This window comes from Acinonyx jubatus, chromosome A2 (genome assembly GCF_027475565.1).
Source record: "Acinonyx jubatus isolate Ajub_Pintada_27869175 chromosome A2, VMU_Ajub_asm_v1.0, whole genome shotgun sequence".
Lineage (NCBI taxonomy): Eukaryota > Metazoa > Chordata > Mammalia > Carnivora > Felidae > Acinonyx > Acinonyx jubatus.
Window position 1 is genome coordinate 14,024,782 of NC_069383.1, and position 12,698 is coordinate 14,037,479.

General features: G+C 44.5%; 1 protein-coding gene across 8 annotated transcripts in view; it reads left to right on the forward strand.

Moving 5' to 3' along the window:
* The window catches only part of DENND2A (DENN domain containing 2A), a 101,975-nt gene that overhangs the window by 29,451 nt on the left and 59,826 nt on the right, over positions 1–12,698 (forward strand). For all 8 annotated transcript variants that reach the window (XM_027075610.2, XM_053217997.1, XM_053217995.1 and 5 more), the window contains one exon: positions 1,654–2,808. In XM_027075610.2, the coding sequence (XP_026931411.2) occupies positions 1,654–2,808 (1,155 nt within the window). The remainder of the gene's footprint in view (positions 1–1,653; positions 2,809–12,698) is intronic.

The following is a 12,698-nucleotide window of genomic DNA, read 5'->3' on the forward strand; positions in this document are numbered from 1 at the left end:
CCGCCCCTCCCCCACTCGCATTCTGTCTCTCTCCCTCTCTCTGTCTCTCTCAAAAATAAATAAACTTAAAAAAAAATTTAAAAACACTGCTTGCCACGTAGTAATATCACAACCTACACTGTGTGCTATAATGTGGGAACATTACCAATATTAACTCATCCATTCATTCATTTTGTAAATATTGACTACCAACTGTGTACTAGGCACAGAACACAAGATAAATTTGGCCTCTGCACCATTCAAGTTGCAGTCTAGAGAAGGGAGGGAGGTTTCTTATTTTAAAATGAAAAAAAAATGGAGCCAAGATTGAAACTGAGGTCCCTCTGACTCGAAAGCCGTATTTATTTGCTGTCAATGATGTTTAACAGTACATATGATATTAATGATTATTATTCTATCATGCACTGTCTTTTTTTTTAAGTTTATTTATTTTTGAGAGAGACAGAGACAGCATGAGTTGGGGAGGGGCAGAGAGAGAGGGAGAAAGAATCCCAAGGAGGTTCCATGCCACCAGCACAGAGCCAGTGCAGAGCTTGAACTCACAAAACCGTGAGGTGGTGACCTGAGCCATCCAGGCGTCCCTCTCATCCACTGTCTTTAAGCATGAACTAACCTGAATTGTTCTCTCTGAATGCGTGTCTGTCCTGTCTCTTCATCTTGCTTCTAGCACTGTGAGAGTAAGGACTTTCACTTCTGCCTTTTGAACTCTCAGTAAAATGTCAACAAACTGATTCTGCTTTTGCTTCTGACTGATATCTGAATTCGTGCTAATGTCTTCAGTAGTGACAGGGCAATTAAAAAATATGTTTCTCTTTTGTAAGCACTCTCTCGTGCGTTCTGATCGTTTATTTAAATCAGGAATTCTGCTTTGATAGCCATATTTAAAATACGAAAATGTGTTTGCGTTTGCACAAGTTTCTAATTTATGCTGTGTAACCGTGAACAGCAACACAATTTACGTGCTAATGTCCCAGTGGAGGGAGAAGTCTGCATGTAAATAACTCTTAGTCTTCGAACAGGAAGCTAAATACTAACAGAATGCATGAAATTATCCATCTCTCACTGTGAACCTTAACTGGAGTTTCAGAATTCCTATATTGTCAGAACCACCCATTCAAAAAATGTGCACCATGAAGTTGGTCCACGTGTGCTTGCTAATGATGGCATGTCCAAGGTCACTCTGCTTAGTTATAACCTTTGCTGGTGGAAGAATGTTTTGTATTCGAAAACATAGAGACTCCTGTTCTCATTAGACTAGCTTAAAAATGTTTTTCTGCTTTTCTTTCAAGATAATTTTTTAATGTTTATTTATTTTTAATGTTTATTTATTTTTGAAAGAGAGAGAGTGAGCAGGGGAGGGGCAGAGAGAGAGAATCCCAAGCAGGCTCCGCACTGTGAGCACAGAGCCCACTGAAGGGGGGCTCAGTCCCGTGAACAGTGAGATCATGACTTGAGACAAAATCAAGAGTCAGATGCCTAACCGATTGAGCCATGCAGGTGTCCCAACAAAGTGATCTTTTTAAAGTGGCGGCTTCAATGTTTGTGACTTACAACTAGCATATAACATTTATATCTAAGTTTTAGCAAATCTTTATGAGCAGCCAAGAACAATAACCAAGAATGCCTCACCCAGTGTTTGTCTTTCTTGTCCAGGGTCAAGGTGGAAGGTCCAGAGGCTGGGGAAGACCCTCGAAGGCCATTTAGGTCCCCCATTCCTTCCCCAGAGACTGATCAGGATTCACCCCCCACAAGGAGCTCACTGGAAAGTCTCAATAACCTGATGCTAGAGTCAAGAGTGGACTGTTTTCAGCAGAACATGTTCAGCTCAAATATGATCATCAGCGACTCAGCTTCAGATCTCAATGCTAAAGAAGCCAGCAAGGCAAGAGGCAAGAGGCAGCTCGGCAGTGTCGAGAACCCGTGCCTTTCTGCCCGAGGCGGGGCCCGGCCCAAGCCCCTCAGCATAAAGGACAAGATATCCAAATGGGAAGGGAGAAAAGAGCTGCCCGCTCCTGCCCCCGGCAGGAAAGCAGACGGGCAAGAGGATTACCTGACGTCCTGTGTGATGGGGAGAAGCAGTGATGGTGTGAGAGCGTGGGGCACAGAGGCTCAGGATGGAACCAGGCCAGAAGCAGAGAGCAAGGAGGATGAGAGGAATAAAGGGCTTGTGAAAGTCAGGGGACAGGATGCAGAGCCGAGGCAAGATCTCAGCCAGCCCACCGAGCAGCCGGCTCCCAGCTTGGGCAGAGGCCGCGAGCCGCGGCCGGGCAAACAGCGCTTGCCAAATGACAGCCTCTCCGTGCTGAGGCAGGTGGAGAAACTCGAGCAGGCTCTGAAGGATGGGTCGGCAGGGTTGGATCCCCAGTTACCAGGGACTTGTTATTCCCCACATTGCCTGCCGGACAAGGCCGAGGAGGGGCCCGCCCTTCCTGAGAACCGAGGGGGCTGGCGTGGCTCTGAATTCAGGTCCCACCACTGGGACCTAGAAGCCAGGGAGCTCGCCCCTGAGGCTGCAGAGGAAAGGAAAGGCTCGTGCAGGAGGCCCTGCGACCGGAGCCTGGAGAGTGCGGACAGGGGCTCGGAGGGCCCCCCCGCCAAACCCTTCATCAACCCCCTGCCCAAACCCCGGAGAACGTTCAAACACGACGGAGAAGGGGACAAGGACGGGAACCCAGGCTTCAGGAAGGACAAGAGGCACCTGCCTCCTCTGCCTTCTCTACCTCCCCCTCCCCTGCCCTCCTCTCCCCCGCCCTCCTCTGTGAACAGAAGACTGTGGACCGGAAGACCGAAACCCAGTGCTGACCACAGGTAGGTGACAAGTGGCTGTCTGCTCCAGTAGTTTATGCTGCATCACAACTGCTGTGAGCCTCATTGTTTGTTTTTGTTCAAAAATTTTTTTTAACGTTTATTTTTGAGAGAGACAGAGACAGAATGTGAGTGGGTTAGGGGCAGAGAGAGAGGGAGACACAGAACCAGAAGCAGGCTCCAGGCTCTGAGCTGTCAGCACAGAGCCCGACGCGGGGCTCGAACTCACGAGCTGTGAGATCATGACCTGAGCCAAAGTCGGATGCTCAACCGACTGAGCCACCCAGGTGCCCCTCGTTGTTTGTTTTATTACGCCGATGGATCTTATAGTTGGTCGAGACCACTCATGGCTTGAGATAGTTTATTGTTAAACCTGGAGATGTGATAGCTGATGCATGTGTTTTGTGTTCTCTGTCGTCAAAAAAGAGTATTTGCTTTGAAAAATTACCTTTGGATGTGATAAGTCCTTGTCATTCTGACACTAACCAAGGGTTCCACGAAAACTCGTGTTAACCCTGGCAATTAACTAATTGGTGCCAACAACTCATTCTGCCACCACCGTCCCCAACTCGTGCATGGTGCTTTGAATCTCCACTGGCTCATTTTTTCATGTTTTTTTCCTGGTATGAGCTCTAGAAACACACAGCCTGGGTCTACCTTGGCCCTGTCACAGTCTATCTATGTGACCTTGAACAAGTTATTGAACCTGAAACCTCAGTTTCCTCATTTATACATGCTAAAAGATGCACACACTAAATACGGTAAAACCTTGGGTTGCAAGTAACTTGTTCCGCGAGTGTTCCGCAAGACAAGCAAACATTTGTAATAAATCATAACTTGATAAACGAGTGATATCTTGCAGTACGAGTTGTATGTGATGCTGAATGTCACATGATCACAACTGAGCCAAGGTTCCCTCTCTCTCTCTCTCTCTCTCTCTCTCTCTCTCTCTCGCTTGCTCGCTGCAGAATTATGGGTGATCCTCTCCCATGCTTGGATGCTCCGTCTCATGCCACAGCGTTTGGCAGAAATCAGTGATTTTTCTGAAAGCTGGAAGGTGCCCACAACTGGCATGAGTGTATTTTGTCACTTCAAAGCACAAAGTCCTTTGTTTTTCCATACAAGAGTAAGCCTAGGAATGCTTTGCTTCATTCTAGGTCAGGCTGCCTGCAGATATAAACCCTTTTCTCTGCTGCCTTAATTGCCAGTTACTTTAAATACAGTCTGTGACAAGAGTTTATTAATATGTAGTGTAGTCAACATCCGTTAGTGATAGCGAAAGTCGTCCTACACAATAACCCTCCTCTCTCGTCTCCCTCACACCAGCCTCGAAGGTTTTCAAAGGCAAGCGCAGGTTAGTTTGTTTACTTTTCTTTATATTTTGTATTTCCTTTATTATTTTGTATTATAGTACAGTATTGTAACCATTTTTATCTGAATATTTTTGGGTTGTGGAATGAATCCTCTGAGTTTCCATTATTTCTTAAGGGGAAATTCACTTTGACATACAAAATACTTTGGATTACAAGCATGTTTCCGGAACGAATTATACTCGCAAACCAAGGTTTTACTGTATTTTATAATGTTAAAATAAACATTAGATAATAAAACGTGAATGCTTGAAGTTAAAATCTACCCTTTGAAAACCATTTCCTTTCTGCTTCGAGAACTAATGTCTAGTCCATTTTTGTTATGTGCTAACTGGTTTGATACCCACTAATCTGGAAACCAGCTACAGTACAAAACTCAAACCCGTTGTGCCTGCTGTGGTCACCCTTCTTCATCTCTGTGTTTCCCTTGACTCACTGCAGTTGGGCTTTTGACATTTATCGTGAAACTTCCCTTGACCCAAGGCCACCTGTGACCCCCATCTCACTAAATCCAACAGCCCGTTCCCTGTTCTTTTCTTCATGACATCTCTTGGCATTTGAGGAACGACTTCACTCCCTCCACCTGAAGCACTGTGCTCTAGGTCACTACCTCCTTGGTGGCCCTACTTCACAGTCTCTTGCTCAGTTCCGTTCTCCTCTCTCCCTGAGTGTTGGAATAACACGCCCGACACACCATCGACCGGGATCAGAGCAGCTAGTTCTCCATCTACATCACTCCCTAAATGATCTCATTCAGTCCCATGGCTTTAAGTGTCAGTTACCTGCTTGCGATCCCCAGATGTATCTCTCCAGCCCTGACTCCCTCCTCTCGTGAAGGTTTGCACCGTCATGTCCTGCACAGTTCTCCATTTGGTCATCTGACAGTTTGGACTGAATGTGTCTAAACCTAAATCCCAGTCCAGGCCAGATAATTGCCATCTTGTTAAAGGCATCATCCTTCATTGCACTTAGGCCAAAAACCTAGGCGTGATTTGTGATTCGTCTCTTTTTCACACACCCCTCATCTAATTCATCAGCGAGCTCTTCGGTTCTAGTTTTAAACATTATCTTGAATCTGATTCCATCTGCTCTCTTACTACTTATCTGTTGTCTGCCTTCCACCTTAATATATTCCTCCTTAGCAGCCAGAGGAGTTTTCTAGAAATATATTCAGTCATGTCACTCTCCTACTCAGCATGGTCTGTCAGGTAGGATTGTTTTGCTGTAAGAAACATAATTTCTTATGTTCTCTTCCAGTGGAAAAAGTTTGCATATTCGAGGGGGGGGGGGATAGATATAAATTACGTCCTTTTAAAAAAGAAATCCTGCTATATATACTGTTTTTCACATAGGATATCGCGGAGAACTTTCAGTGCTGCCACTTTTTTTTTCACCTTCCTTTTTGAACTGCTCTTTACCTCATGTGGATAAACCATATTTAACCATTCCTCTACTGACAGGTGCTTCAGTTGTTTCCAATTTACATATAATGCTGGGGTGAATAGCATATAGCGTTAGAGAAGACTCTAGGGCCAGAGAACTTACTAGATCTGCTACTTACTAGCTGTGTGACGTTGTACAAGCTACAAATTTGTCTTGGCCTCATTTTACTTATTTTGTAACATAGCGATAACTCTAGAAACCACTCCATAGCTTTGTTGTGAAGATTGGATGAATAAATATGTGTCAACATAAGTGAAAATAGAACCTGGAATATGGTGAATGCTTAATAAATGTAAGCTGCTGTTATTTTTTTCTGGTTCTATTCTGTTTAATATTTAGAGTAGCTATTTCTGTTTTAGTACCAAACTGCTTTAATTATCTTAACCTCGTAATATGTTGAATATCTAGTAGAGCTGACAGAAATTTCTTCTCGTTCCTAGTAATCAGTTGATTCTCTTTGACATACTACGGACACTCTCCTGTCGTACACCAAAAAAAAGTGACCAATTGTTCACCTTTGTAATAATTATAACCCCCTTTTTTGTTTCCTTATTATCCTCCTTTTTTCAAAAATATCTTGACTGTTCTTGCATGTATTGTTCCAAATGTTCTAGATGTCCCTATCAGATTTCACACACACAACATATGTTAGTGTGTTATTTTTTTAATGTTTATTTATTTTTGAGAGAGAGAGAGAGAGAGAGAGAGAGAGAGAGACAGCACGTGAGTGGGGGAGGGGCAGAGAGAGAGAAGGAGACACAGAATCCAAGACAGGCTCTGGGCTCTGAGCTGTCAGCACCGAGCCCAAAACGGGGCTCGAACTCACGGACAGCAAGATCACGACCTGATCCAAAGCCCACCACTTAACCAACTGAGCTGCTCAGGCGCCCCTCGTTTATTTTTTTATTTTTTAATGTTTATTCATTTTTGAGCACAGAGCCCGATGCGGGGCTCGAACTCACGAATGTGAGATCATAACCTGAGCCGAAGTTGGACACTTAACCAGTTAAGCCACCCAGGCACCCCTGTATGTTATTCTCTTGAAAGACCCCTTCAAGAAATTTTTTACTGTTGCTAATTGTCAGTTGATTCTCTTGGATCTTCTATGTATATAATATCGTCTGCAAAGAATTATCATTTTGCCTTTTCTTTTAAATCTCTGAACTTTTTCTCTGAGTCATACTGGCTAATGCTTTCAGAACAGGGTTAAGTAATAGTGCTGATAGCGGTGGACAGCCCTGTGTCCTCCCTGACTTTCATGGTAATGCTGCTGGTGTTCTACTCACAGGTACTCTTGTTTGAGGTATGTGTTTATGTAATCAAGGTATTTTCATTTATACTTCCTTTTTTACTAAGAGTTTTAAAGATTAGAATTGGACGTCAGATTTTGTCAAGTTACTTTCAGTAGCTTTATATGATCATATGGTTCCTATCCTCTGACCTACGAGCAATGACTTTATATCCTAATATTGACCCATTCTTACATTTTTGGGATGAACTCCCATTTGGTCCTGGTTTATTACTCTATTTAAGATTTTTGTATCAGTATTCCATAAATGGGACTGGTCTTCACCAGGCTTTAGCGTCATCGGTATGTAGAATCCATAGAAGAATTTAGAGCTTCCGTGTTGATGTTCTGAGAAAGCTCGTACCCATCTCTGGTTCTAAATCCTTTCCCAAACCAGTGCCAAAGCCCAGGTGCGTGAGTGCTCTGGTGACCTTGCTGCTCATGCCCCCAGTGTGTTGTGACAGCAGCTCTTTGTGCCCTTCCTGGGCTGTTCCTCCAAAAAGGCTCCTTCTGTCGGGGCACCTGGGTGGCTCAGTTGGTTAAGCGTCCAACTTTGGCTCAGGTCATGATCTCACAGTTTGTGGGTTCGAGCCCCGTGTCAGGCTCTGTGCTGACAGTTCAGAGCCTGGAGACTGCTTCGGATTCTGTGTCTCCCTTTCTCTCTGCTCCTCCCTTGCTTGTGCTCTGTCTCTCTCTATCTCTCAAAAAATGAATTAACGTTTAAAAAAAAAAAAAAAAAGCCCCCCTCTCCCAGGGGCAGGTCGGTTGGTTCTGGGAAATCAGAGTCTTTCTGCTGTGTCCTCATTGTGCAGACAGATCAACCTGGTGAACAGTTATTCCCATTATCTTTTCTCTCGTAACTACCATCTGCTCTTTTCAGTGTTCCAGCATTCTCTTTAAAACCAGCTAAAGTTACTTAGTTTCAGTCCAAAGATGAAATTTTTCTTGGCCAGTTTGATCATGGTTGCATCAGCTGTGTTTAAGAATTTTGGCTTTGGATTTTTCCTTTTGTTTAAAATAGTACAATGGGGGTGATTAGGGCAAGATGTTCACTTTCTACTTAAAAAAATAATAAAGTGTGCTCTTTATTGTGGTCCTATCTCTTAAAAAAAAAGAAGAGGCTCAACTCAGGATTTGGCTGACTTACTGTCCTCTCTGAGGCAGGAGAGCCAAGCCAAGGCTGAAGAAAGAAATGATTAAGGATTTTGAGGTTAGGAGGGTTTAGAATTACATGGCCAGGCTGTGCACTTCAGAGAACGTATTCAGCTTATTTTCATAGGCCGACGGGTCCACTCTTGCAGGAGCCAAACCAGTGGACTGAGATTCTCAGTTTGAGAAAATGCCTTTTTTCTGGGCATTCTCTTCCTTTTTTTTTCCTCTTCCCTTTCTCCTCTGTTCTGTGTTCTCTCCCCTTCCTCCTTTCATCATTTTGCTAAAGCCCCAGGAAATTAAATGCAAGGACTTATGCCTTCAATCCTAAAATGGGAAATGAGAAACCCTTAAATGTCAGGAAATTCCAAAGATAAGGTTCCTACAGCAGCATTAACTTGGTTGTGTATGTTCTATGGCGTGCATTGAATAACTCTGGCAGGAATGCCTGAAGGCCTACATTTAACAAGGAAAGTTACTATTTTTTAAGTGTAAGCAGCATCCTGAATTTACATGTATCTGTATACCCAAAATGTTTTAACTGGAATGCAGTTTTTTGGTTTTTGGGTTTTTTTAGGGTTTTTTTGTTTTTTTTTGTTTTTTTTTGTTTTTTGAGAGAGAGAAAGAGAGCATTCACAGGTGAGTGGGGAAGGACAGAGAGAGAGAGGGAGAGAGAGAATCCCAAGCAGGCTCCATGCTGTCAGTGCAGAGCCCGATGCTGGCCTCAAACTCACAAACCATGAGATCATGACCTGAGCAGAAATTAAAAGTCAGACACTTAACTGACTGAGCCACCCAGGTGCCCCTGGCATGCAGGTTTTTAATTTTAGTTTAATTTAATCCTATGATGGAGTTTTTAGATCCTTATGAAGCCAAATAACTATGTTGACCAAAATTTCAATGTTTCAACATTATTTGGCATTGTATAGATAGATTCAGCCTTTTCTTGAGGCTTTAGCGTACAATTTGCGGAACTTTTTGAGGACAGGAAGCCTGGGTCATTATATGGCTACCAAATCATACGCCTGCTGTTATTGATTCCATAATTTCCATCTTCAGTAGGACTGATAGGGATCCCCAGAGTGGTCTGGTTGGACAGCAACCCTCAGCTATTACCCAGTGAGTGCTTAATTTCACTTACCAGCCATATTGTGGTCTGTTCCTGTCATGGCTGTTCCAGTCAACATGCCATCCAAGAGGCAGTTGTAACTGCCATGTCTAAAAACTGAGTGCTTAAAATCTTCAAAGGGGCAAATTGTTTGATTAATTTGACAAAGCCAAAGTTACTTTGAAAGCATGAGAGAAGCTTGATTTTGTAAATTCTTTATTTAATGGCAGTTGCATTAGAAAACAGAAATAAGAATAGAGAGGACAGGGGTGCCTGGGTGGCTCAGTCCATTTAGCGTCCAGCTTTGGCCCAGGTCATGATCTCACAGTTTGTGAGTTCAAGCCCCCTGTCAGGTTCTGTGCTGACAGCTCAGAGCCTGGAGCCTACTTCGGGTTGTGCGTCTCCCTCTGTCTTTACCTCTTGCCTGCTCACATTCTGTCTCTGCCTCTCTCTCTCAAAAATAAACATTAAAAAAAAATTTTTTTTAAAGAATAGAGAGGAAAGTTGTTATTCTACATTAGAGCAGTGACTGTCAAGTCTTTTTTTTTTAAATAATTTTTTAAATGTTTATTTTTGAGAGAGAGAGCAGGGTAGGGGCAGAGAGAGAGCGGGGGGACAGAGGATCAACAGTGAACCCAATGTAGGGCTCGAACCCTTAAACCACGAGATCATGACCTGAGCCAAAGTCGGATGCTTAACTGATTGAGCCATGCAGGCGCCCCTATAGCTTTTTTTTTTTAAAAAAAGAGAAAGCATGAGTGTTTGAGCAGGCGGAAGGACAGAGGGAGAGGGAGTGCCAAGCAGGCTCCATGAACCAGCACAGAGCCCAACATAGGGCTCGATCCCGGGACCATGAGATCATGACCTGAGCTATAATGAAGAGTCAGATGCTCAACCAGCTGAGCCACCCCGGTGCCCCATGTCATGTCTTATTTCCCACTGGAGGTGGAAATGATTGGACGTTAGACATAATGGTGGATAAAGATGGGTTTTCTACTGGCATTTCTGTTTTGGATTTAGGATAGAGATAAGCATAAACCCACCATGAGTAGCAGTAGCACTTGATGGGGGAGGTGTGAGCCCCGCTAACATAAGCATTCCCCCACTTAGCCCCACTCTCATCTCCTGATGGCACACACGCCCTTCCCAAGAGCCGGTGGGACCTGGGAAAGACCTGTGTGTGGTCACTGGACATGGAGACAAGAAGAGAATCTGTGGCAGCTCAAGGAGCCTGCTTCAGATTCTGTGTCTCCCTCTCTCTCTGCCCCTCCCCTGCTTGTGCTCTCCCTCTGTCTCTCAAAAATAAATAAATGTTTAAAAAAATTTAAATATTCACTCATGTATTCAACCAGCAAACATTTATCCTGCACCTGTGTAGTATTAGAACATAACAGTGAACAAAATGAACTGAGACCCTGGCCTCGTGGACCTTACGTACTAGTAAGAGAAGCACACAACCCTGCAGTTATGTAACTATAACCACACTCAGTGCCGCGAGGAAGCCCATGGCGCTACGGGAATGTTCAGCAGGGTTATCTAGCCTGTCATGGAAACGGCCAGATTGGGGAGGATGTGGCACTCGGACTGAGACCTTAGATTCCCACGTGGAAAAGGGGTGTTCAGTTTGAGAAACAGGTGAATGTCCCAGAGGAAGAAAGACTAGTGTGTTGGAGGCCCTGAAAGGCAGTGGTGTGGCCAGAGAGATCAGGAAGGGTGTGAGCCGAGGCCTCCAGGTCCTCTGGAGCCTGGTCCAGAAGAGTCCCGGAGACCAGGAAAGTGTTCTGGCCTATCACTTACTAGGAATGGGAAACTTTCCTTAAAAACTCACATTTTTTAAGAAGGGAGAGACCCAACCGGATTTTCATTTGTGAAAAGCTCACCTGGACAGCAGACAGGGTGGGTAACTGTGGGGTGGGAGGGGGTATGTGGTGGGATGGGGTAAGCCCAGGGTACAGCTGCTGGGGGACTGAGAAAAGCAGTGAATACTAGGAATGCTTGGCCGGTGGAACTCTTGTTAATTGGTCAGATATAGGTGCTAAAGGAGAAGGGGGTTTGGACGGGACTCCCAGGTTTAAGGCATAAACATTTGGACAAAGTGCGATGGCCTATGCTGAGGAGCCCTGGAGGAGGAACTGGTCTTCATTGGGGTGCGGGGGGATAGGAGGGTGAGTTCAATTTTGGATGTATTAATTTTTTAAAACATTTATTTATTTATTTTTGAGAGACAGAGCATGAGCAGGGGAGGGGCAGAGAGAGAGACAGACACAGAATCTGAAGCAGGCTCCAGGCTCTGAGCTGTCAGCACAGAGCCCGACACGGGGCTCAAACCCACAAACCCTGAGATCATGACCTGAGCCGAAGTCAGATGCTTAACTGACTGAGCCACCCAGGTGCCCCTTGGATTGAGATTCCCACGGGTCATTCAAATGGAGATGTGGGATGAGCTCTTAACTTAGTATTTCATTTACAAAAATATAGAAAAGTCACAGGTAACCTTCAAAATACTACTTGAAATCACAGTATTTGGCATTGGTTGTCAAAACTGGGATATTACATATGTTGTGACCCACTTCAGGAAACGTCAGTGGACCAGTTAAATCATCCCAGCATCTCTAAAACTAAGAAGTACCTCAATCACATGATAATTTGAAGGCCCAGGAAGCAAACTCAGGCTGGGAGGAGGTGTACCCCTTCACCAGGCTGTGGGCTCCCCAAAGGCAGGGACTTCTTGCCTTTGCTTCACCAGCTAGCTGTGAGCTCGGCTCGACCCCCAGAAGGTGCACATTAAACATATGGGCTGGATGTGGGACGAATGTGGAAGTGTTTAAATAAGAAAGAAGCCAGTTTGGATATGGTTATCATTAGCCTTTTGAAATTTCCTTTTTCTCAAAGTTAATATGTAAATAAAGGTTTTAAAACTTTTTGTGACCACAGCTTTCCTCCTGCGTTGACTTAACTTCCATGCTCTGCTTAGTGCCTGTGCTGTGGAGAGCACCAGACACGGACCAGACTTCCTGGCTTCTGACCCTGGCTCCACCTCTATCTCCCAGTGTGACCTTGAGCAATTTATCTGAGCTCTGTTTCCTTTTTTTTTTTTTTTTTAGTTTATTCATTTATTTTGAGAGAGAGAGAGAGAAAGTATGCACACACCAGTGGGGGAGGGGCAGAGAGAGAGAATCCCAAGCAGGCTCCGTTCTGCCAGTGCAGAGCCCAATGTGGGGCTGGAACTCACAAACCCCAAGATCATGACCTGAGCCAAAGTCCCACGCTTAACAGACTGAGCCACCCAGGCACCCCGGTCTCTGTTTCCTCGTATATATAATATGTTTAATGATAGTAATTCTTTACAAGGTTGTTGCAAAGTTTGAATGTAGTAATCCGAGTACAGACTTAGTTGATACTCAGTAAATGTTGAGTGATTCTGCGGCCTCTTTGAACAGTTTGCATCTTCCCTACCAAATCTAGGTAGTATGCATGCTGGGGACTTGAGCCACCAGAATCCGGTTAGCTCAGCGGGGGAAACCCAGGAGCTGTA